The 25,067-nt window shown below is 48.8% G+C and overlaps 1 protein-coding gene across 1 annotated transcript in view; it reads right to left on the bottom strand.

Annotated features, from left to right (window-relative positions):
- LOC144791796 (guanylate-binding protein 1-like) overlaps positions 1–22,729 on the bottom strand; it is a 1,313,208-nt gene extending 1,290,479 nt beyond the window's left edge. Inside the window, exons 1-2 of the mRNA XM_078666563.1 lie at positions 22,680–22,729; positions 4,341–4,649 (exon numbers count right to left, since the gene is read on the bottom strand). Coding sequence (XP_078522689.1) covers positions 4,341–4,533 — 193 coding nt within the window. The 5' untranslated portion in view covers positions 4,534–4,649; positions 22,680–22,729. The remainder of the gene's footprint in view (positions 1–4,340; positions 4,650–22,679) is intronic.
- Positions 22,730–25,067: the final 2,338 nt, after the last annotated feature.

Here is a 25,067-nt window from a genome sequence, read left to right on the forward strand (position 1 = left end):
TCTTAGAGCCTGTGTGGTCAGTAATGGAAGAAATTTGCGAAGATTTGAAAGAAAAATCCTGAAATTTTAACGTAGCCGCCAAAAGTTTCCCAGCCCGATTTTTTAATAGCAGCTTCTTGGATTTTTGAGCTTGCACCCCAATATAGGCTCTTTTAGTAACAATGGTATTATATTTGTATTTTAGTAGTTTTATTCGTTGTAAACAAGTGGGATCTTTAGATTGCCTAAAGGAAGCTTCCAGAGATTTAATATCAGAAGACAAATCCGTAAGTTCCTTTTTAATATCTGCATTACGTTTGGACATACATTTAATAACTTGACCACGGAAAGTGCATTTAAAGGAGTCCCAAAGAACAATTGGGGAAGAAACAGAACCTTCGTTTTCATGGAAAAAGGTATCTATAGCTTCAGAAAACTCATGAACCTGAGAAGGATCATGCAACACTTCGGTATTTAATCTCCACGAACGAGCACGTGCTTTAGGGGCAAAGGATGACAACGTAAAAGTTACCGCAGCATGATCAGAGATCAAAATAGGATGTATAAGCGGAGAAGAGGAAGATGAAACAAGGGAAGAATGAACCAGGAGATAGTCAATACGAGAGAAGGAAGAGTGAGGCGAGGAGAAGAAAGAAAAATCACTACCAGTGGGATTATGAAGACGCCAAATATCTTGAAGATGAATAATGGAACACATGTTGATCATTTGTTTGTGAGATTTAGGAGGACGAAACTGAAAAGCAGAATTCCTGTCTAAAAGAGGATCCATTGGTAAGTTGAAATCTCCACCAACAATGAGATTACCAGAGTGCGGGGTGTCATTTAATTTCGTAGTGACCGATTTCCAGAAGGATGGATCATCAACGTTAGGAGCATAGATATTCATCACATACAAATCATGCTGTCCATCCGACAATTTAGACAACAACCAGCGACCCTCCGAATCATGATCGGAAGACAGTATCGATAAACCAGAATTCTTTGAAACCAGCGTAATGACTCCATTGCGTTTACCAAGGGCATCAGAACAGCAAACATCCGAAACCCACTCCTTCCTTAAAAACAACGCCTCTTTGTTAGTAACCTTGGTCTCTTGAAAGAGAACCAAATCAGAAGACAAAGACTTACAGTAGTCTAAGATTTTCGACCTCTTCACCGGGTGATTTAAACCCTTAACATTAAGGGATAATACATTTAAACCTGGCATAGGGAAACAAAAAAATAGAAAAAAGACGACCTGAATGACAGAAAGAGGACGAACAACATGAATACAAGGAGCCAGTCAGCAAACAAAAGAAATAGTACGGGAGCGTCCATGTGGGGAATCCAAGAAAAAGAGAAAGAAAGAAGAGAAGAAAGGAGAGAAGAGAGGAAGGAGAGGAGAAGCAGGAGGGAAGGCCTAAAAAAGGCCCACATCATACTAGGGAGAACGTGGAAAGGCAAGCAAGGTACCCGAACAAGCCTAAAAAACAGTTGAGAACAATAGCCCCAAAAACTACAATAATCGGTTAGCAGAAAAAAAAGAACAAATTGGTAACAATCAAAAGCAGTTCCGCAAAGCAGCTTAATAATGTAAATATACATATTCTAACTAAGATATCGTATAAACACAGTGAAAGAACAGTCAATGTCGAGACACATAACTATATTCCTAAATACTAGTAGAAAACTGATAAGAAAAAGAAAAATATGAGGAAAACTATGAACATTAGATTAATGCAAAACAAGCAATAGAAGCAATAGGTAGATCCGAAACAAATAACTACATGGTCAGTAAATATACTACATCTATATAAAATAACAGTAGATATGTGCAAGAAGAGGATAGGAAGAGAGCAGAATAGGAGGAGAAAAAAAAAAGAAAAAAGAAGGGTAGAGAATGTTTCATATCAGAAAAATCAACGTAACTGGTAAGAGATAGGCAGCAATAAAATAGAAAAGTATGTCGAAAAAAAAAAAAGGATGACAGAGGTGAGAGAGAAGAATAATTGAAAACAAGTCAAAGATACAAAATGAGTTGAGTAAAAGAGAAAGAATAAAGAACAACAAGTTGGAGAAGTAGAGGAAAATAGAAGAAGAAGAAAAGCTGTAAAGAGATACTAAGAGGTACCAAGAGAAAGAGAGCTATAAAAAGAACGAACATTTGTGGATGTCAGAGAGAAGAATAGAACAAACATGAGTGGAAACACAAAAAAAACAGAAAGAGATCATGAACATCCATGGAGGTTAAGGACGGCCAAGAAGCCGACCGGAAGAGAAGAGGAAACCATTCCTACAGAAAAATACATCCAGAGAAAAAGAAGGAGATAGTTCAAGTGCCCGAGGCACCAGGAGCCTGTGAAGTCGCCTTTTGAATCTCCATCTCGATCTCCAGCTGGTTGTCCAAGAAGGTAGTTAGATCAGCCGGCTCCTCGAAAATTCTAGAACGTCCTTTATAAGTGATGCGGAATTTCGATGGACCAGAAAACGAGAAGGGAATACCCATCTCAGAAAGACGTTTTCGAAGATTCAGGAATCCTTTTCTCCTTATAACCGTATCCCTGGCAAAGTCCTGAGAAATGGAGATCCTGTGACCATCCCAAAAGACTTGTTTAGCTTTCCGCATATGAGATAGAATCAGTTCAGTATGCTGATGCCGCAATGGTTTAAAAATGATTGCTCTCGGCTGGGTAGCTGTCTTAGACCGAAACGTAGGAACACGGTGTGCTCTTTCAATTTCAAAGTCTCTGTGGAAAGAAATTTGCAAGGTATCTGGAATCCAATGAGACAAGAACTCTATCATAGATGAGGATGACTTCTCTGAATCTTCCGGCAGACCAAAAATGCGTAGGTTAGATCTACGATTACGGTCCTCCTGCTCAGTTAAGTCTCTGCGCAATGCCGCCATGGAGCGCTCCAAGTGGTTGAGGGATCTGGAGTGTTTTTGGACACCATCCTCTGCACAACTGATCCGTGATTCAGTAGCGGATACACGAAGAGAGAGGGCCTTAAAGTCATTTCTGATAGCAGCCACCTCCACTTGTAATAAATCCGTGTTTGTTTTCGTGGACTGCGCAATATCATGTACTTCATTGAGGCGCGCCAAAATGGTGTCCAGCGTTGAAGCGGCCTCTGACTGAGGAGGGTCAGGCGTAGGAGACAGTGACTTAAGCCTTTTCAACGACGTGCCAACATCTTTTGAGTCTTTAGTGGTCGAAGAACGCCCCATAGTCGCAGCCATAAAGAAGCAGCCTCCAGAAAAAAAAAATGCACAACCACTTGAGGAAAAAAAGAGAGGAAAAACTGCGCAGACTATACCATAAAAAATATAGATATAGCAGACTGAGCTGAATGGGCGCTAAAATATAAATAGCGGCGGACTTATATGCAAGACAAGTAGCCAAAATAAATAACACAGCTACAAAAACGCAGGGGAGCACAGTAATAAGCTCGTAGGAAGAAGAGTCATACCACATGAGAGAGCTGCCCTTAGAGAAACAGCGCGTGGACAGCTTAATCCCAGCCAGGCAGCAAAGATATAGCAGAAAAAAAATTATAAATGTTACCAATTGCAGGCATCATCGTGTAGACGAAAGGAACATCCGCCACAAATTGCAATATTGTATCCCAGGCGGCGCCTCTGAGGAGAAGAGAAATCAGCGCGGAGAGCGGAAAGATGGCGTCCGCTCGTGAGGTAAACGAGCGCCTCCGAGGAAATCATCAGAAGACATGCAGCCAGTGTCCAGACGCACAGGAAAACACCTTCAGGCAGCGCACCTCATGCTCCGGTGCGAAATGGTGTCTTTTCCGCCGGTAGGGGCAGCTGAACACGGAGATAGCAGCTCAACAGGCCAGACTTGCCACGGAGCTCAAGCGCGACCCGCCATACTGCAGCGGCGCGCAAGCCACGCCCCCCACCATGAATATTTTTTACTCAAAGGGAAACTCACCAAATTTTTCAGAAAAATAATGTCTAGGAACAAAACAAGAATATCTCAATATCACTCAAACAATCAACTATTGATTGGTTATTTGTGCAAAGGAAGACATTTTATCAGAATGATAAATATGTGCATACAAAAAAGAGCCAGACCTTCATATAATATGCTAAAGAAAGCTGAGCAGCTGTTTTTACACAGAAGGCATTACATATGGATGAATGAGAGCGACTTGCTATATATAACTCTATATTGGAGATGCAAAAACCCCATGTTCCAGTTTCTAGATTTAGATTCCCAGATCATTCGGGATGATCAAATAGCTGTGTATCTAACAGCTGGCCACACATATAAATCCCATGACATTTGGAAAACATTTGTAAATGTATTTGAAACAAGTTGATTCGACAAGAGAACATTCACCTTTGTTCTTTCCCGCCAACTTATTAATCAGGTAGGACTTTCCAGTACGGTAGCGCCCCACGATGGCCACAACTACCACGGGCTGGGTGATCTTGTTTAAAATCTCTATGGCTTCTTGTTTCAGTACAAGTTCTCCTTCTGCTGTGTTCTCGATGAGGCACACGGGTGCTGGCATACTGACCTCGGCAGCCATTATTTCTTACAGAGAAAGTAACAAATGAGACAGATGATGATGATGATGATGATGCAGGACACTGTTTTGAGATCTGTCAAGAAAAGGAAGGGTTAATATAATCAGCAATACTGTGTCTGAACAAACAGCATTGTGTACAGAGTGGGATAAGAGTTTGACACTATATAAACAAGCATTTGAAATGCAATAGGTCTCGCATTATTAAAGTTTGAGCTATTCGCATTGCTAAATAATGCAACACCAATAGCTCAAACTTTAATAATGCGAGACCTATTGCATTGCAAATGCTTGTTTTCTTTAATGTTATGGAAAGCAAATGAAGCCAATTTATACTTTGCGAATGCTAGTTTTCACTATTCACATGCTGACAAACAGTTTGTGCGAATACTGATATTTTACTTTATGGCCAGAGGGAAATTGGAGGAGGGAAATTGGATTGAGAAGAAGAGGAAATGTCCGGAAAACCAATGCCCTCTTGGACCGAAGTGACCTGCTTGTAAAATAATTGGATTAAAGACTGTATATCTCCGCACGGACTACCGTCGTGATGATCCGGCTCTCCCTTGCACTTTTGTGTGATATTCAAGGTTCACAGAGCTGAACAATTAGGCGATTCATCATGCAACCTTTCTGCACAGCTGTTTACTGCGTGTACATTACTGAAGTCACATGACCGGCTTTTCCAGCAAGGCAAGCTGTCAGGGGCTGAGAAGATCGCTACAAGACGTAGCGCCCAGCAGACGAGTACAGCACTGCCTAAGGCGCCCTGCAATGCAGTCAGCCAACAGGTCACATTTCAGGGGCACCCTTGAGAAGACGCTGCTAGTTGATTTAATTTCAAGTGCTTTGCAAAATGATGGAGTTTTGCTTCAATTACAACTGGAAAAACAACAGTTGATGGACAGAATGCAGAACAATGTCATACATTCACCCCAGTACAGAGATCTGGGCCTAAATCCATCGTTTTTTGCTCACCATGCCATTCCAGTTTGAACCCATCGATATGCAAATCAGTCTTGACCCTGTGCCCCATGGGAACAGTCCATCCCAAACTGCCAAGCCAGGTCCTCCCTGGACTGGAATCAAGCATCCTAGGACAGGTTTCAGGCTTTCAGCCATCATCAGCCAGGATAGCTTGATTCCAGTGGCATGGAGAGCACGGGACTCACGTCTGAGCATACCCGTCCCACTCGGGGTGACAAATGCAAAAACAACAGTTGATGGACAGAATGCAGAACAATGTCATACATTCACCCCAGTACATAGATCTGGGCCTAAATCCATCGTTTTTTTGCTCACCATGTCATTCCAGTTTGAACCCAGCCATATGAAAATCAGTCTTGACCCTGTGCCCCATGGGAACAGTCCAGCCCGAACTGCCAAGCCAGGTCCTCCCTGGACTGGAAACAAGAATCCTAGGACCGGTTTCAGGCTTTCAGCCCTCATCAGCTAGGATAGCTTGATTCCAGTGGCATGGAGAGCACGGGACTCACGTCTGAGCATACCCGTCCCACTCGGGGAGACAAATGCAAAAACTACAGTTGATGGACAGAATGCAGAACAATGTCATACATTCACCCCAGTACATAGATCTGGGTCTAAATCCATTGTTTTTTGCTCACCATGCCATTCCAGTTTGAACCAAGCCATATGCAAATCAGTCTTGACCCTGTGCCCCATGGGAACAGTTCAGCCCGAACTGCCAAGCCAGGTCCTCCCTGGACTGGAAACAAGCATCCAAGGACCAGTTTGGGTTTCAGCCCTCAGCAGCCAGGATAGCTTGATTCCATTGGCATGGAGAGCACGGGACTCAAGTCTGAGCATACCCGTCCCACTTGGGGTGACAAATGCAAAAACAACAGTTGATGGACAGAATGCAGAACAATGTCATACATTCACCCCAGTACAGAGATCTGGGCCTAAATCCATTGGTTTTTTGCTCACCATGCCATTCCAGTTTGAAGACATGGCTTAGCAGTTCGGGTTGGACTGTTCCCATGAGGCACAGGGTCAGGACATGATTTGCATATGGCCATGTCTGAACTGGGGTGGCGTGGTGAGCAAAATAATGATGGATTAAACCCAGATCTGTGACTGGGGGTGAATGTTTTGCCATTGTGCAAGATTCCATTCATCATCTTGTGTATTTTGCTGTTCGCCCAATGTGGGAAGGTTATGCCCAGATGTGGGTCCTGTGCTCACTACGCCACTGGAGTCAAGCTATCTTGACTGATGACGGCTGATAGCCAGAAACCGGTCATAGGATACTTGATTCCGGTCCAGGGAAGACATGGCTTGGCAGTTCGGGCTGGACCGTTCCCATGAGGCACAGGGTCAAGACTGATTTGCATATGGCCATGTCTGAACTGGGGTGGCATGGGGAGCAAAATAACGATGGATTAAACCCAGATCTCTGACTGGGGGGTGAATGTTTTGCCGTTGTGCAACATTCCTTCCATCATCTTGTGTGTTTTGCTCTTTACTAAGTAGCTAACGCTCTTTCTGTCAAACGCCCTAGCAGGTTGAAAATGTATACAGCCGGTAACATGTGTGACCAAGTGTGTCCCATGGTTGGGCCATGATACTGTCCTTACTTCAAGCTTATACCTCTGAATGCAATCTAGGGCACCTTCGTTTTAGATCAAGTGGGTGATTTACCAATATTGGTTCTATTATGGAGCACTCGCTTTTGCCACTGTTGCACATTTGGACATTTAAGGAGCGAGGACTACCGGGTTACCTTTGTCTTGAGTGCACTGCGTCCATGGCTGCTGTAATAACCCACTTCCGCCCAGCTTACTTCCACTTTCTATACTTGCCCTCTGAAGGTATAGCGACTTTCGCGTATGGACTTGCTATGATAGGTCCTTGTAAAATTCAATGTTAGTCCCTGGTGCTTAGATGGGACAACCTCTTGCATGACTTAACTATATGCCACTCTGTGAAGACCATTTGCAATTATGGTCTTCCTCCTCTGTGACTAGGCCCCAGACCCTGGCCTGCATTGGTTATTCCAAATGGTGTTTGAGTTTTCTGTCTTTTGTGATCTTGGTGTGGCCATAATACCGTCATTAAATCTAGTTTATTTTCTGAAAATGCTCTATGTTGCATGCTCTGTTTGCAGCTAAAGCTGGTAATTTGTTAATGAGTGTGCCCTTGACCTGGGGGAAGGTGGTGCAGGGGGAAGGGGGTGCAGCCCTTCTCCACTACTCCCAAATCCTATGCACCTTGCCCTTGGCTGTAGTGACAACCACTTTCGCTATGAAAAATCTTATACTTTCTCTGCAGGGTGTGTGACGCTAAGGTGACCTTCAGCATGAACATGCTATGATAGCTAACTGTACAATACATCAGTCCATTGTGCTTAGCTATGGCACTGTTGTACAGGGCTATATGATGTTACCTGTGCGACCTAGCCAAAACAATGTCGCCCTGCTAGTCCTTCGGGCGGTTGTAAGCCTGAGCAATCGGGGGCTTGCCTGGATATGCTCTGGCCCTAAAAGTTGTGTGACAGAAACAGTGGTTCCTGGGGAGAAGTACTTATCTATATTGATAATAGTGTGCACTGCAAGCACTGAAGAATGACAATTCTATCATTCTAAAACATGCAGACAAAGGTGGTGAAATAGTGAGTGGTTCAGGACAGGAAAGACTATGACACAGAGAATCAGAAACAAATTAGTGAAGTCAAGCATTACAGAAAATTGAATACCAATCCGCTCACAGATATTAGCACTCAAATCCATAGAATCACCACTGAAGGAAAGGATGAAGGGTACATTAGCAAGAAGGAATTCAAATAATGTAATGGAAAGAATCCTGGAACCCCTGTGCTATATACACTACCCAAGATTCACAAGAGCACCACTAACCCTCCGGGGCGCCAGATCCTATCTGGATTTGGTATTGTGCTAGAACCTATTGGCAAATACATAGACTTTTTTATCAAAGAGTTTGTACCTTTACAAGAGACCTATGTTAGGGACACTATGTATGATTAATCTAGTAGATGGTATGCCATACAACACTGAATCTGACTGGCTGCCACATTAGATATTTCCTCATTCTACACCAACATTCCCCAAGATGGGAGTATCAAGGTGATAGAGGACTTACTAGAAACAAGACCCAGACCTTTACAAGTGCCCGCGTCCTTTATCATCAATTTACTATGCATTGCCTTGCAATCAAATTACTTTGTATCAATGGTGTCTATTACCAACAATGTTCTGGGACCAGCATGGGGGCTACTTGTGCTCCAAATTTGGCTAACATATACATGGACAGCATAGAGCAAAAGTTTGTCCTGAATACCAGAAATATACATCGTCCCAACATCAAATGTTGGAAAAGATACATATACAAATTCTTTTTTTTTCCACTCAGGTACTCAGATAGAATTTAATGTTTTGGTTACATACTTAACCACCTTTCATACACACATAACTTTTACCTCAACCATCCATTACTCATCCATTGCCTTCCTGTATCTGAATGTACAACATAAAAATGGGTCTTTATACACGTCCCTTCACAGAAAACCCACTGAGAGGAACACCCTCCTCGCATATAAAAGCAAACATCCCAGGGCCCTGAGAGATGGGCTACCTTCTGGTCAGTTCCTGTGCCTTCGCAGAAACTGCACGCACAAAGAAGATTACATGGCAGAAGCAGAAATTTTGAAATCCAAATTATTGGTGTGAGGATGTCCCAACAGAATAATGAGAAGATCACTTAAAAGAGCCTGGTTTTGTCCCAGAGAAGAATTACGCAAAACAAAAGAAAAAACTCCCATTGACAAAATCATATGCGTAACAACATTTGGGGTACATTCTAATAAGATCAGCAGCAGAATTTTGAAAAATTGCCACATAATAAAGAGCATTGATCCCTTAATTGAAACACCAATGTTTGCTTTTAAAAGGGGCTAAAACAAATAGGATCATCTCATTTGCTCTTCCACAGAGGGGAGCCTATACAAAAGGAATGGTATACAACCTTTACCACGCATTTTTTACCACGCACTACCATTACAACGCGGTTTTTACCACGCATACCATTACAACGCATTGCGCTGGGGGGCGCTCTAGGATAGGGAATAGGTTAATTTACTATCCAATAACCTTCCCTAGTGTCCACGGGGACTGGAGTTGGAATAGTAAATTAAACTATTCACTATCCAGCACCCCAAAGCGCTATGCGTTGTAATGGTATGCGTGGTAAAAACCGCGTTGTAATGGTATGCGTGGTGAAAGTATGCGTTGTAACGTCATACATCCAAAAGGAATACCTTACAATCCACCTGGAACTTACCAGAGGTAAAAGGCCATTTCAGGTGTGGAGACTGGGCTGCATGCCCCTTTACATTCAATACCAAAACTTTCGAAAACTCTGGTGTGAAACATACCCTACAATCCTTTTCGAATTGTAACACAAGAAATGTGGTCTGTTGTATATGGTGTCCTTGCGGCTTGCCATACATCGGGCAGACACAACAGCCGATCAAGGCCAGAATTGGGCAACACAGTAGCCGTATACGACGGTCTGTGCTGAATGCACCTCTAGTAACACATTTCTCTAAGTTCAATCACATGGCTGATGATATCAAATGGCAGGTCACTGACAGAGCCAATATACCAGCAAGAGGCGGAGACCTTGCCCAAATTCTACAACGGCTTGAGTGCCGCTGGATTGAGAGGACTAATTCCATAGTCCAGGGATTGAATCCCGCAGAGGAGTGACGTGGATTTGTGACCCCACTGCTGTCTTAAAATTACACATGCTTAGTACCGTCCAGTAATGCTTACCTATACTTTTTCTATATATGGGACAATGTGTTCCTTAAAACCTTTGGTCTAATTGCCTTTATACTATTCTACTAATCTAAATTGTGCTTAGAAGTATTTCCCCGTACCATCATATTATCTAGGTGTGGGAATTCTGCTCATATGTCACCTGAATGTGGTCACAGTATACCCCGCATATTGGAAGCATAGAAATATTGTTTTTTTGTATATTATTGTATATTTATAGTTATAGCCACCACTGTATTACACTTTACTAGTTCATTGCTTGTCACAATTCTATGAATATTTGCGCACAGAATGCACCACCAAGGAGCACACTATGGTTATTCTGTTCCCTGGTTGAGTAATGTATTATTTCTCAAAACGAAACCATTATTTGGATTATTGAAACATCATTATTTCTGATCTTTATCCCATATATGTAGTTATGACCACCAACGTACTAATTTTAATCCGTTCCATGCTCTACACAAGGCACTAGTCTATTGCGAGTTTCAATGTTTTCCCCAGAATCCATCATCGTTTTCATGTTCTCTTTGTGAGCACTTTATTGTTTTCTATACTCAGACACCAGGGACGTAGCCTGGCTGTTCCTTTTCTGTAACAATTTTGCAAACAGAGAGGATATGTTATTTTGCAAGATTCCTATCGCTTCGCACCACACTCTATTATGATGACTCATCCCCTTCCTTCTCTTTCTATTCTCTCACCACCGGTCTTTCATCTCTTTCTGTCGGAGAACAGATAACCGAACCTCATCCACTGGCGGCAATCCTTAGTGATGCATGCCGTGAGGGCTGCAACCACAAGCTCACTGTCATTGTACCAGAGCAGACGGCCTTTGTGGACCCTGCGTAGCTAAGGCACGCTTTCTATGTACCACTGATTCACGTTGCCGAAGAAGCCCCGGATTGCATCGGCGGGTGAACGGGCCGCCCGTGTTCGTGGAAGTCGGCCCGCTGCGGCGTGAGCAACATGAAGGTCCAGGTAGCGCGGTAGAGGTGAGCGTTGGGGACCGGGAAGGCGGGAGGATTGCGGGCGGGGGGAGCGCTGCCGCATTGGTAGTGGTAGAGCCGGCAGTTGCTTTTATCAGGGAGCAGCGGGCCCGGTCTGCCCGCGCGCAGTGAGCTAAGAGCCGAGGGATACGAGGCGGTAAGAGGCGCTCCGCATCCCTGTCCGCTGCTCGAGGTGCGGCTGCCTTAGTGGAGGAGGAGCGGGAAAAGGGGTTTTTGGTTTCAGTCAGCGCTCCCCTTTAGGTGGATTGTGGGCAGGGGGGAACAACATCGGCAGGTAGTGCATCCGGCCGGTGAAAATCAGATGGCAGGGCTGAGCAGTGTTTTGGGGGAGAGCTCCAAGGCCAGGGGTCCCCCCCCTCAGTTATTGAGGGAGCGTTCAGAGGTGGCTGTTGTTAAGAGAGGGGGAGGGGAGTGGGCCACGGAGGCAAGGGCCCCAGCTGTTTCAGTGAACATGGGGCCTGAGCAAAGGGACAGAGATGCAAGTATGGGGCCAGGTTGGGAAGGTATGGGGAGGGATTTAACTAGCCCTCTTCTTTTTACCCCGTCTCCGGCTAGAGGAAATGCTTTTTCAGTGGGGGGCAGTTCCCCTGGGGAGGAGGAATGGGCACAAGTGGGGGGGTGGGGAGGGTTGCAGCCCCTGGGGATGGGTCAGGGTCAGGTTTCTGGATTGGATCATGGTGATGTGAGGGTAGATGACCTGTCAGATGAGGACCTGGACCTGGCGGCGGGGGGTCAAACACGGGATGTTTTCCCGTCTTGGGCAGAGGGAGTGCGGGGCTTGGGCGATGGTGGGCAAAGTGAACCGGTTACCCTCTTTCGGAGCAAGAGCGCGGTGAGGGGAAGGTAAAGGGGTTCGAAGGGACTAGGTTTGAATCTTCGGGGTTTGTTGAGGGTGGGGAGGGGTTTTCAGTTGGCAACAGTTTCTGCTCCATCGGCGCAGACAATGTTGGAATGGGGTGAGGGTGAACTGGAGGGGGACAGACACCTCACCCCCAGTTTGCTCCTTCGTAAGTAAAATTAGGTCGCTGGCTGTGTGTCCAGGCGGCGCGGGGTGCGGGGGGGGCACTTTTTGGAGTGGGCAGAAGAGTAGGTCTTCTAGTTTGTGGTGAGGTCTCAGTACACCAGTCCAAAATGTTTCTTCACAGGGTAGGGAACGTCGCGGGATGGCAGACTCGGTAGGGCGAGGTGTGGCCCAACTGCGTCGATGAGAAGGGAGGGTGGAGACTTGCGCGGCACATTCCATACCAGCTGGGGATCCCGGCGCGGCCAGCGCACAAAGGTCTAGCGCGACCTCGCTGACCCCAACAACCAGCAGGACCCGTTGGTCAGCTGGACCACTGGATAGGAATCTCCAAGAAAGTGGTAACAAAATAAACAAGAAAATTATGGTTTCATGGATAAAACAATTGTTTTTTGGAAATTTGATTTGAATTTTGATGCTGATTTAGAAAGTTATTAAGATTTAAATAGAAATAGGAATTTTAACCGAGATAAGGTTAGGCAACAGTGCGCAGAAGCCAAGTGGAAACACTTGCAGAAAAAATAACATATGAAAAGGAACATAGGGACATTGTGCTAGCTTCAGCAGAACGCCCAGAGAAATACTGTAAACAGATTAATTTGAATAAACGTGAGTGCTTCTTTTCAAATACAAATGGAGTTCTATTACCACCCTGAAATACACATTTTGCTGCAGAATTTCATGCAATTTCCCCCCCAAAAAATCGTAATTGTACAAAAATAAATTACGCACATTTCGTATTCCCCTACATCCAGAATGCGCAGTTTCCGTTCTCCCTTCTAAACAAACTTCATAAACGAAACCAGCCTGCCACACACTCCCTGCACGCTGGAATAAATAGACATTAGTAAATAAAGAGTGACGACAAAGGTGTTTCCCTTACAAATCCCCGCAGCATCGGGACTCGCGAAAGTTCCCATGTTAACAAGAGACCCGCCCTAAGCCCTCCTCGGTTGCCAATGCCAGGCCCCGGGGGAAGCACAGTCGCAGACTAGTCTTCCCCGGGGGTCTTTCGCGCAGGGGATAGGACAGGCAGGGGAAGGGGAGGAGTTAGGTGGGGGGTATGTAAGGCACAGGGGAGGAAGGGGACTTCCTCTTCCTGTTGCCTGGCACCATCGGGAGGGTTAAGAAAAGGGTAGCTTTAGCAGTCGAGGAATTCAGAGTAGGTTGTGGGGTTTTTGAATTGTTGGCCGTCGCGAGCTGTCTGCCGGCAGCTAGGTGTTCTTAACGCTCTTTGCGGTCATTTTGGCATCTCGGGAGTATCGTTGGAAGAGGTTCAGGCGGCTCTGCTGCTGTTGGCCCGCGCGGGCAATGAGGACCCGTTGCAGCCGGGGGTTTTAGGGCAGGCGTGGGTGGGGGCTGCGAGGGCCCCACTGGCGGCCTCAGCCGGAGTCGCGGCGGCGCTCCTTGCCTGTCAGGACGACGCCCCGTCTATGCGCGGGTGGGCGACCGAGCGGAGGGGGGGCGGAGAGCCTAGAGACTCGGCGAGGGGCGGGAAGCGCAGAAGCCTGCCACCGCGAGTCTTCCCTCCACTCCAGTTCCTGCCCGGGGCCTCTGGGGCGGGGTCTGGGGGCACAGAGCCTCTGGTGATACGGCCTCAGCACGCTCCTGAGCCGGAGGGCACGATGGAAGGGGCGGGGCAGGGAGACCAGCCTGTGGCCTTAATGCACGACACCACTGGGGCGAAGGGGGCGGACCTGGCCACTGAGGAGGGGGTGCAAGTGGAAGACTTGTCGGTAGGGCAGGGCAGGATAGGGGGACCTGTGATAGGGGACTTGGGGCAATGGGATGATGCCCCTATTGATTTGTCCACCAGCTCCAGGGCGCCCACCCCTGCCCCTGCGGGGCGGGAGGAGGCTGGGAGGCCCGCAGGCCAGGGGGAGCCTGGGTGGGTCCCGTGGCCGGTGCAGGGGGGTTTCTTTCCATCTGCGGGGGATTTTCTAGGCTACCGCCCGCCCCCGCCTCCACAGGTCTGGGGTTCAATGTCATGGGAGGACAGGGCCAGGGAACAGCGGATCCTGGGGCAGATTCAGGAGGCTAGGTGGGCAGAGCAGACCAGGGCCAGAGTGGGAGCAGTGTGGGGGACTGAGCTGGAGGGGCCGCCTACCCCGACCTCGGAGGAGGAACGGGCGGCGGAGGTAGAGGAGGCGCAGAGGCGCGTGAGGGCCAAGAAGGTGGTAGATGACTGTCCTAGGAGCATGATGGCAGGGGTAGGGACGGCCTCGACGGCTTTGAGGCCCGATGGTGCTGGGGCCCGCTCAGGCTGGAGCGACCTGAGGGGCGGGAGGGGAACCAAGCCGGCGGCTGTCGGCAGAGCCCGGGGTTGCCTAGCGGGGCGCAAGACAGCCCCGAGACGCAGGTGTCAAATGTGTCACGTGTGACGGCTGGAGTGCAGAAAGGTGTGAAGAGAGCGGTGGGGGATGTGGCGAGTGTGCCTGTGTAAGTGGAGCCGGTGCTGGAACTGGACTATGATGACGAGAGTGAGGAGCTTGAGGAGGGGGAGGTGCAGGATGACTTAGCCGGCCCGCGGGGCGAGGTGGACAACAGCGACTTTGGTGTTTTGCAGGCCCTGACGGCGACGGCGGGCAAGGACAAGGCGGTGGCAGCGAAGGCTTCGACCCCCAGAGGACGGCCCCGGGAGCGGCTCCCCACGGTTACAGGTGAGGGATCCTGGTGGGTGGCTTGGGATGACGACTCAAAAGGGGGAAGGAAGAGGACTTGTAGGTCAGTGGGTATGGGGGATGGGTCGATACGGGAGCCGTAGACGCCAACGGGCGGTCCACCTGTGGACGGTAAGAAGGTGGACGGTAAGTCGATGGCTACGGCCTAGGTGCAGATGGACAAAGGCGATGGTAAGGAGGAGAAAGGGGTGAGGCTGCCAAAGAAACTCCCCTATATGGGTATGGCTATGCCCTTGGGGTCGCATCTTTCTGAAAGCGTCAAGGCACGGATTTGGAAACACGAATTTGTGTATGTGTTCAAGTTACTGCATACGGAGGTTCAGGCCAAGGAGGGATCAAAGGAAGAGGAATGGGAGCTGACGATGCGGCCCCGGGTGCCAGTGACAATGGAGAACTGGACTTCGGCGTTCTTGATTTATGCCAGTATTTATTGTGAGAGGCATTTGGACTGGGCTATCGCGCTTTTTAAGTACATGGACATCATTCGCAAGGCCCAGATGCAGTTTGGGGGTTTTGCCTGGTTGAGTTATGACGAGGAATTCAGGGCAAGAGTTAGTGCGGATCCAGAGAAGAGTTGGGGGGAGGTAGACCAGGAACTCTGGGTGCAGTGGATGGCGTCCACGCACTCTACTGCATCCACACACACGGCCAGCGGTTTGCCGGTACCGTATCGGTCCTTTCCGCCACGTCCCGCCCACAGCGGGGCGGGGGGAAGTGCGGTGCCTAATACCCTCATCTCTGGTCAGCCCACCAAACCAGGGGGATATTCGACGGGGGCCTGTTGGAGCTATAACCGGGGGTACTGCTCGAGATACCCCTGTAAGTTTAAACATGAGTGCTCCAAGTGCGGCAGGAAACACGCCCTCACTCAATGCCTTACACTTGTCACCCCCTCAGAGCAATGGCGGAACACCAAAGGGCGGGGCCATCCTGGACAGAAGGGCGCCTACACCGGTTAGGGTGGAGGTGATGGCACTGTGGCTCTCTTGTTACCCGGATCAGGAGGCGGCGGTGTGGCTTTTCTGGGGTTTCACAGAGGGCCTTAGGGTAGGTTATCAAGGCCCCAGAGTGCGTCGGTGGGCGGACAATTTGCGGTCAGCAAAGGAACTGCCAGGAGTGGTAGCCCACAAGTTGTTGAAGGAGGTTGAGGAAGGAAGGGTAGCCAGCCTGTTTACTGATTGGCCTTAGGAAGACCTGATCATTTCTCCACTGGGGGTGGTGCCGAAGAAGGAGGAGGGGGAGTTTCGGATGATCCACCATCTCTCGTGTCCGGAGGGCCAGTCAGTGAATGACTTTATTGCAGAGGAGGATTCGAGGGTGCTCTATGCTTCTGTGGATGACGCGATGCGTTTGGTGAGGGTGTGCGGGACGGGGGCTGAATTGGCGAAATGTGACATCAAGTCGGCTTTCCGTCTGCTGCATATACATCCGGCGGAATTCTCGCTCCTGGGCATGCAGTTTGGGGGGGCCATCTACGTGAACAAGGTTTTGCCCATGGGGTGCGCCATCTCTTGTGCATTGTTTGAACTCTTTAGTACTTTTCTGCAATGGGCAATGGTGAGGATTAGTGGGTGCCGCGAGGTCACTCACTATTTGGATGATTTCCTCTTCCTGGGGAGGGCGGATTCTGGTGATTGTGGCAGGGCCCTGTCGCGGTTCCAGGAGATGGCTTTCCATTTTGGTGTTCCCTTGGCGCTGGAGAAAGCGGCTGGTCCCAGCTGTTGTCTGACGTTTTTGGGGATCGAGTTGGACTCTGTACAGTGGTTGGCGCGCCTTCCGGGGGCCAAGGTGACGGAAATTCTGTCATGTCTACGGTGGGCGGTCGAAGAGAAACGTATCCCTTTGAGAGCGGTGCAGAAACTTCTGGGTTTCCTGAACTTTGCGTGTAGAGTGGTAAGAGCAGGGTGGACATTTTGCAGGTGGCTCGGCATGGCCATGTCGGGTGCGGTGCTTCCACACCACAGAGTCAGGATTTCCATGGGGGTGCGGGCTGATTTGAGGACCTGGATCATATTTTTGAATGATTTCAACGGAGTGTCACTGGATTTTGATGAGGACAGGGCGGTTTGGCAATGTCAGATTTTCTCTGATGCATCGGGGTCAGCAGGGTTTGGCGTCTTCTGGGACGGGAGGTGGTGTGCTGAGAGTTGGCCTGCTCACTGGTTGAAACAGGGGAGGAGCATTACTTTCCTGGAATTTTTTCCTTTGCTGGTGGCGCTGGAGATTTGGGGGAGTGAATTTCAGAACAAATCAGTGCTCTTCCACGTCGACAACATGACAGTGGTGGAATTGGTGAACCGCCAGAGAGCCAGGGACCTGAGAGTGCTGCGTTTGTTACGGAAATTCATGTTGGCTTGCCTGCGGCTGAATGTGGTGTTTCGGGCGAAGCATGTCCCTGGGGTGAATAATGACATTGCGGATGCTTTGTCTCGTTCGTAGTGGCAGCGGTTCCGGCAACTGGCACCGGGGGCGGATATGTGCAAGACCGAGCTGCCGGACGGCATCTGGGCCTTGGGGGAGTGAGGATGATTGGCCTGGTGGAACGGTCAGTTGCAGACACCACGAGGAAGACGTATCGGCTAGCATGGTCAGAGTTCGGTGCATTCATGGGTTGGAGGCAGGAATCAAGTATGGGTGACAGGTCTGGAGTGGAACAGGGTGTTAAACATTTTGTGCTGTGTTGCATTGATAAGGGGCTGACTGCTGCTACAATTTCTGGTAAACTGGCAGAGATCTCGTTTTATTGTACTTTGTTCATGGGGTTTGATCCGACGAAAGATGTGATTGTGAGCAGGATGCTCCGAGGATGGGGTAGGGAATGTAGGGGAGGGGGGTAGACTGCGTGAGGCAGTTACATTTGACCTGTTGGTTCGGCTGGTTGGGGTGTTGCCGGGATGCTGTTATGATGTTTTTGAAGTAAGGATTTTCTGTTTGTGTATGGTTTGGATGTTTTTTGGAGCGTTTCGGGTGTCTGAATTGTTGGGTACGAGGACGACGGCTGGTAGGGTGTTTGAGGAGATTCATGTGGATGGAGGGCGCCTGGGGATTTGGTTGGGGTGTTCGAAGACTGACCAGATGGGTAGGGGGAAGTGGGTGTGGCTGAATGAGGCGGATGGTGGGGCAGTGTGCCCGGTGGCCGAGTGGAGGGCCTTCTTGGGGACTGCGAGCGTGACACAAGGTGAAATCTTCTGCCATGCCTCGGGTGCTCGAATGACGGCTGGCCAGTTGTTGGCGGTGTTGCGCATGGCTTTGCAACGGCTGGGTTTGGATGCTTCTGGTTTTGGGACCCACTCTTTTCATATCAGGGCCGCAACAGCTGCGGGCCATCTGGGGTGGTCCTGGGACAGGATTCGGCGGATTGGAAGATGGAAGTCGCGCTGTTGTGAGCGGTATGTGAGGAAGTGAGGTGGTCATAGGTATTTGATTGGCTGGGACGTGTTTTTGTGTTTCTGTGCTAACATCTTTTTCTTTCGTAGGTTGCGTGTGTGGACCAGGGACTAAGACGGTGACCTGGATTGTGGGGCACTCCTTCGTGCACTGGCCATCTAAATATGGTGAACAACAGGTGTACGGCCGTAACCTGGGACTGAAAGGACATTTACAGGAGGTACACTGGTGGGTTAAAGGTGGCATGCGATGGGGGCACTACTGCCCTGGCTCGCCAAAATGGTCCCGCAAAAAGGATGCCCGGACCTGTTGATTATTCATCTGGGAGAGAACGGTCTGGAGCAGCTGTCAGGTTTGGCGCTTGTGCAGCTGATGCAGAGGGATCTGGAGGTATTGAAGTCCAGGCTTGCAGGGACTTGCATTGCCTGGATGGAGTTGGTGCCCAGGAAAGTTTGGAGGGGGGCAATGAAGCATGGGGCAATTGAGAGGGCACGGAGGAAACTCAACAGGGCGATGAGACTTTTTTGCAGTGACAAGGACATTAAGGTGATCTCGCACGGAGGAATTCGACTGGAGGAACCTTTAGTTTTCAGGGACGACGGAGTGCACCTGTCTCGCTTGGGGAATGTGTATTACATGATGGAGATGAGAGATGTGGTGAGCAAGTTGTGGAATGAGGCAATGTGGTGTTGCAGGGAGTGAGTGCGAATGAGTGCAGTGAGCAGGGGGACAGCGGACCTGTGGGGGGGTGGGGCAGGGAACCGCCCTACAGAGGGTTCCCTGGTTGGTGGTACTTTGAAGGGATAGGGGGGTCAAGAGCGGGCACACCCATCCCTTGGGGGGGGAGTTCGAATGGCAGACGGAGGCATGCCTGGACGGACACAAGGAGCGGGCAGGATGACAGGTGATTGGTGGATATGGATGAGGTACGGCATGGGGCATGGAGTGGTTGTGATGAGGTGGAGCGGGTTAAGCGTGTCAGCAGTGAAGTGTTGATTTGGGGTTTGAAGTTATTTATTTGTTAATGTTTACTGTTATGTAAGATTACGCAGCCTGGTCTAATAAATGGCCTTTTAGGCTTAAATACACTGCGTGGTCTGTTTATTGCGCGATGCCGGGCCCCGGGGGAAGCACAGTCGCAGACTAGTCTTCCCCGGGGTCTTTCGCGCAGGCGATAGGACAGGCAGGGGAAGGGGAGGAGTTAGGTGGGGGGGTATGTAAGGCACAGGGGAGGAAGGGGACTTCCTCTTCCTGTTGCCTGGCACCATCGGGAGGGTTAAGATGAGGCCACCCACCCGCCCTGCAGTTTGGGGTATGGTTTGGGTTGGTTTTTGTTTGTGGCGTGCCAGTTTAGGCCAGAGCTGCGCTAGGCGGTACTTTGAAGGGATAGGGGGGTCAAGAGCGGGCACACCCATCCCTTGGGGGGGGGAGTTTGAATGGCAGACGGAGGCATGACTGGAAGGACACAAGGAGCGGGCAGGATGACAGGTGATTGGTGGATATGGATGAGGTACAGCATGGGGCATGAAGTGGTTGTGATGAGGTGGAGCGGGTGAAGCGTGTGAGAAGTGAAGTGTTGATTTGGGGTTTGAAGTTATTTATTTGTTAATGTTTACTGTTATGTAAGATTACGCTGCCTGGTCTAATAAATGGCCATTTACGCTTAAATACACTGCGTGGTCTGTTTATTGCGCGACAGAGCTCGGCGAAACGCTGACGCTCTCAGCCAGCCCGAGGATTTACAGTAAATTATCTGGAACTGACTTTAATAAGAGTGAAGATGACTTCCTTGAAACCCGGGCGGTGGAACTGTGTTTTCACTACAGCTGTTGCTGGGGCAGCCAGGGCTGGTTCATAGCCGAGCAGGCAAAGGAAGAGCCTCAGATAAATTGGTGTTTATTTCGGAGCAAATGGCGGAAGAGGCAGCGAACTGTCCTCAAAACTACATTTAATTTCTATGGCTGTATCTGTTAGCATTCAGTCGATAAAAGCCTGGGTGGCTGTTGCATCAGTGGACTATTGCGGGAATCGCTGTTTGCTCATGATAGTAACAGGTATCAAATTTGCCCCACTCAGCCATTCATCCTTCTGAGGTTGTGAAAAAGAGCACCTTCAAGTTTGGTACTAATAAACATGTTATTCAGCACCAAGATGCCCCAAGTGGGACGTATCTACGTGTTATTTTCACAATACGAACCTAGTTAAAAGGCAGGACAGCTCTGTGCAATATCAAGAGGTGATTGGAGCGGCACTAGCAGTCGCGGCTTGGTCGCTGGGGGTACCTGACTGAGTCTGCACCACCTCTGCTCCTGGGCTGGGGTCCCGCATTGGCAGGATCGGATTGGGTTTGAAAATCGGCCCGGGCACACACACAAAAAATCAGCCCCCATTTGCATAATGCCTTTCCTCAAATCACTGCTTCAGCGAAATTGCATTAAAAAGAAGGGGGGGGGGGCTTAAAAAAATGCACGCATTAGTTGACACTAGTTAAACACACCTGAAAACAAGTGAGGCCACTTCTACTGAGGCCCCCTGCCCCGCTCAGTATGTGCACACATTAATGGGCCGGCCAGCGAAACAAAGGGAGTGATACCTCTTACTGTTGCTAAACCGGGGGTGGGGGACCGGTGGTGTTGGTGGGGGGGTGGTAATGAGCGCCCATCTGCCTGCAGAAAGGCCACTCAGCCACCCACTGGGCTGCTGGCTGTATTCCGAAAATTGAGACACTTCCCAAATCGGTCCCAGACTGCTCAAAAAAGCAGCCCACAGCAGGAACTCAGATGCCGGCCCCTCGGGCATTGCCCGAATGACCGCGTTACCAATCCGAGGCTGCGCATTGGTGCCTTCAACTTCTTCGACCCTTCTCAGTCAATACTGACGCTGCTCCAGCAGCGCCAGGATTGGCTTAGCAGGGATACTCGCCGCCTGCCCATTATGAGACCGAGGGTTACGGCGTTAATCAACCCTCGCTCTCCTAATGCCCTCACTCTCCTAATGCGCAGTCGCCAGGCTGATCGAACACTAGTGCACATGACTGAGCTGGTCGGAAAAATTCTCCGACCTAAACCCAAAATGCACACTTGTGATGCTGCTTGCTGTGCGCTCTATGCCAGCCCCTGATCTGACATTGCATGTCAGTCAGCATAACGCCGGACCGCCCACCCCCTTCAGATTCTGAAGGGGGTGGGCGGTCTGGCGTCATGCTGACAGACATGCATTGTCAGATTAGACAGAGCCACCGAGGGAGCTGCGGGTAAGACTTCAACACCCCAGCGCCCTAATGGACGGTGCCCCACTGCATATATCTGGATGCAATGACAGAAACAGCAAAATACAAGTTGGGAGGCACACTATGTTAAGCACAGGTGAAAAATGTTTAGCTTATGTGTTTTAAGCCACTCCCTTAATTACATTGGCCACGCCCCATTCAGAGACCCCCTAGTTTTTTCATTCTTTTAAAGCCCTGGCCCTACCCCGAAACTGGGGTGATGCCCACTTTAAAGAAAAGACAGGATCAAACGGAGGCAGGAGGTCCGGCTAGCGGCATCTAACACTAGGTAAGGGCTGTCGGCTCAATATATCCGTGCCCTAACCCGATATCACCCCCCTTCCAGCCTCGTGCGATGGCACTGCATAGTCGCCTTGGGGATGCCCAAGCAGAGGGAGGCAGGGACAATAGCCCCCAAACCAGGGTGGGGCAAACTTACTCACCGCCATCAACGCCGAACGCTGCCTCCGGACCTGATGCGACGCACACGTAAAAGGACTGTTTGTATATGTGTCCCACACCCCCTCGGTTGCAGAGAGGCGCTCTATTTTCCTAGGAATGCATGAAAACACGGTGTTGTTTCAGAATTGCCGGGGGCGCTGTGTTTTCGTTGGTCACTGGTAGGTCCCACTAGCAAGTCACAGTGAAGAACCCTTCGAGTATACTTGTCAATGCAGTTACGCGAAACATGCCAAAAGACCCGATTCAGGCAGGAGACTTCAACGTTTTAAGCCATAAATGACTAATTTTAGCAGTCACCCATCTAAAATTGCATTTGCTTCCATTCTAGTCAAAAGGGAAAAAGAAATCCACGTATCTGGTTTTTTTTCCAAAATCTCCCTGGATCTAGTTGCATTTTTCTAATTTCTTTCTTACCCGGGGGCAGCTGCAGCAGCACACGTATCACAGACAAACTAAAGCGAGGCAGTAAGAGAAGTATGGACTTTGAATAGCCTACGGATATACAAATTTAAAAGACACTTACTGTAAACCTCTTGTGCTCGTCTGATGGCTCTGGCCGTCAGGCGGCTGTACCAGCCTATTTATACACTCCGTTAGCGGGCATCACTCAAACCGAAACTGAAAGTTCTTAAATAAGTGCAGCATTCTGTCATTTTGAAGGAATTCAGCCATTTCCCGGAAAAGAGAAGGTGTTTCCAGGGTAAACGTTTACATACTGACTCAGTGTCGGATTGGGATCACTATTCGGCCCGCGCACCAACAAACAAGCATTTGCAATGCAATAGGTCTCGCTTTTACATTACTTTAAGCTATTGGCATTGTAAATGACAATGCCTTTTATTTCGTTTTAAAAACTAAAACATAAATATAAGGAATTGTCATTTACAATGTCAATAGCTCAAACTCGCGTAAATGCGAGACCTATTGCAGAGCAAATGCTTGTTTTTTGCAACTGCACTCAAATTCAATTTTCCTCTAAAATTCGCCTCGTGCTGATTAAAACTCCGCCTTCAATCACCTGCTTCTGCAGGTGGAAGGATGGGGGTATGCACTTTTCATGGCTCATCACAGAAAGGCTCCCATAGTTCGTTCACACGTTTACATTTAACTCCGCGATCGAGTGAGGGCAGCAGCTCTCAACTGCGGCATTTCGTCCAGGTTTGATTTACCCTTTGCATTTTGGTACTTGTAGTACTGCAGTTTGTAACGGTAGGAGCTTAAGAAGGATGGGATAAAGAGCTTTACTGAGTGGTGCTTGCCCCTGGTGTAAAACCGGTCTGCAAAGCAGATGCGTGTACGCCCCCCACCCTCCTCCACTTACGTGGCTGCAGATGTCTCTATGCCACCGGCGCAATTATGTTTCAGTTCCAGGTCTAGGACATAATGTTCCAGTGATAGGGACTCACTCGTCTGGGTACCCCTCCCAATAACGACTAGTGAGGTGTTACAATAGTGCAGCCAGTACCCCTCCCGAGTCCCCCCCAAACCTTCCATCCCATCCCATCCCATCACATCTCCTACCCCCAGCACAATTAACAGCTGAGCTGAATGTGGCACATCGAGAATGTGGAGTAACAGCCAGAGCTGCCGCTTTTGGTCCCGCGAAAGGAGGTTCCAGTCTCCGCGTCGACACAATATTCTGTGATACTGGGCATAACCCCCGCACAGGGCCCACTCCGGAAACAGACATGTTACCAAAACCACAGCCAACACGAGTTGTAGTTTGTTGTGGTCGTTGTTGGCCGCAGTTTTATTACCGTTATATACCAACTAATTTTTCTATCCCCTGGGCATCACTCTTATGGCCAGGGTCATAAATCATTATCATGGCATATCATAAATCATGTGTCATACATCATCCGTATGTCATAAATCATTGGTGTCATGACAAATCGGACGTCATAACTGATTATCGCCGCCTGTCATAAATCATTTGTCATAAATAATTTTGTTGGTCATAAATCATTTTGTCGGTCATAAATCATTTGTCTGTCAGCACTTATTTGCATATCAGAGGATCATACATCATGTGTCATAAATCATTTGTGTACCATAAATCATGTGTGTCATGGACCGCCATAATGTGGACATCATAAATCATTTGTGTTACGTTGTTGTCTCTCATTTGTCATCCATCATTCTTGGTCATAAATCATTCGCTTGTCATGCCTCCTCTGCATATCCTAGAATCGTGAATCACCATGACAGTTCGTTATTCCGCTCTCTTATACAGACCCTCCAGGAATTCGCGATTTCGCAGTTTCGCGGTTTGCCGCGAAATCGGCACTTTTGTAAAAATGCCGCGATTTTTACAAAAGTGCCAGCGAAATCGGCACTTTTATAGAAATCGCAGCATTTTTACAAAAGATAACGCATGCCGCTATATCCTGGGGGTGTGACTTTTATACTATCGCGCAACTTCCTATGGTGTGTCTGGAAAAAGTACATTTATTCACATTTTGTCCTGAATTTTGACCCTCTGTCCTGAATTTTTAATCTTACCGTCTTGAATTTGCACCCATGCCATGTTGGCCACCCTATTCTGGAAACGAGAGCTGTGCAGTGTAGAGTGGGCGTGGAGGTGCAATGCAGTGCGGGGATGTGCGCTGGAACCGAGACCCGTGAAGGCAGCAGGGAGCTGTGACAGATGCACATCTGGAAACGAGAGCTGTACCGTGTAGAGTGGGCGTGGAGGTGCGATGCAGTGCAGGGATGTGTGGTGGACAGAGTATCTATGACAGAGTTTGAGGATACAGACGGTGATAGGGGGGGTCAGCTGTCAGAAAGACAGAGCAGTGAGGGGCGCCGCTGTGGGCGATCATTCCCTCAGATTAATTTTGCTCGGCTGGAGACAATTAACAATTCGCTGTTGGAGGGGGCGGAGCACCTTGC

This window comes from Lissotriton helveticus, chromosome 11 (genome assembly GCF_964261635.1).
Source record: "Lissotriton helveticus chromosome 11, aLisHel1.1, whole genome shotgun sequence".
In the NCBI taxonomy this organism is placed as follows: Eukaryota; Metazoa; Chordata; class Amphibia; order Caudata; family Salamandridae; genus Lissotriton; species Lissotriton helveticus.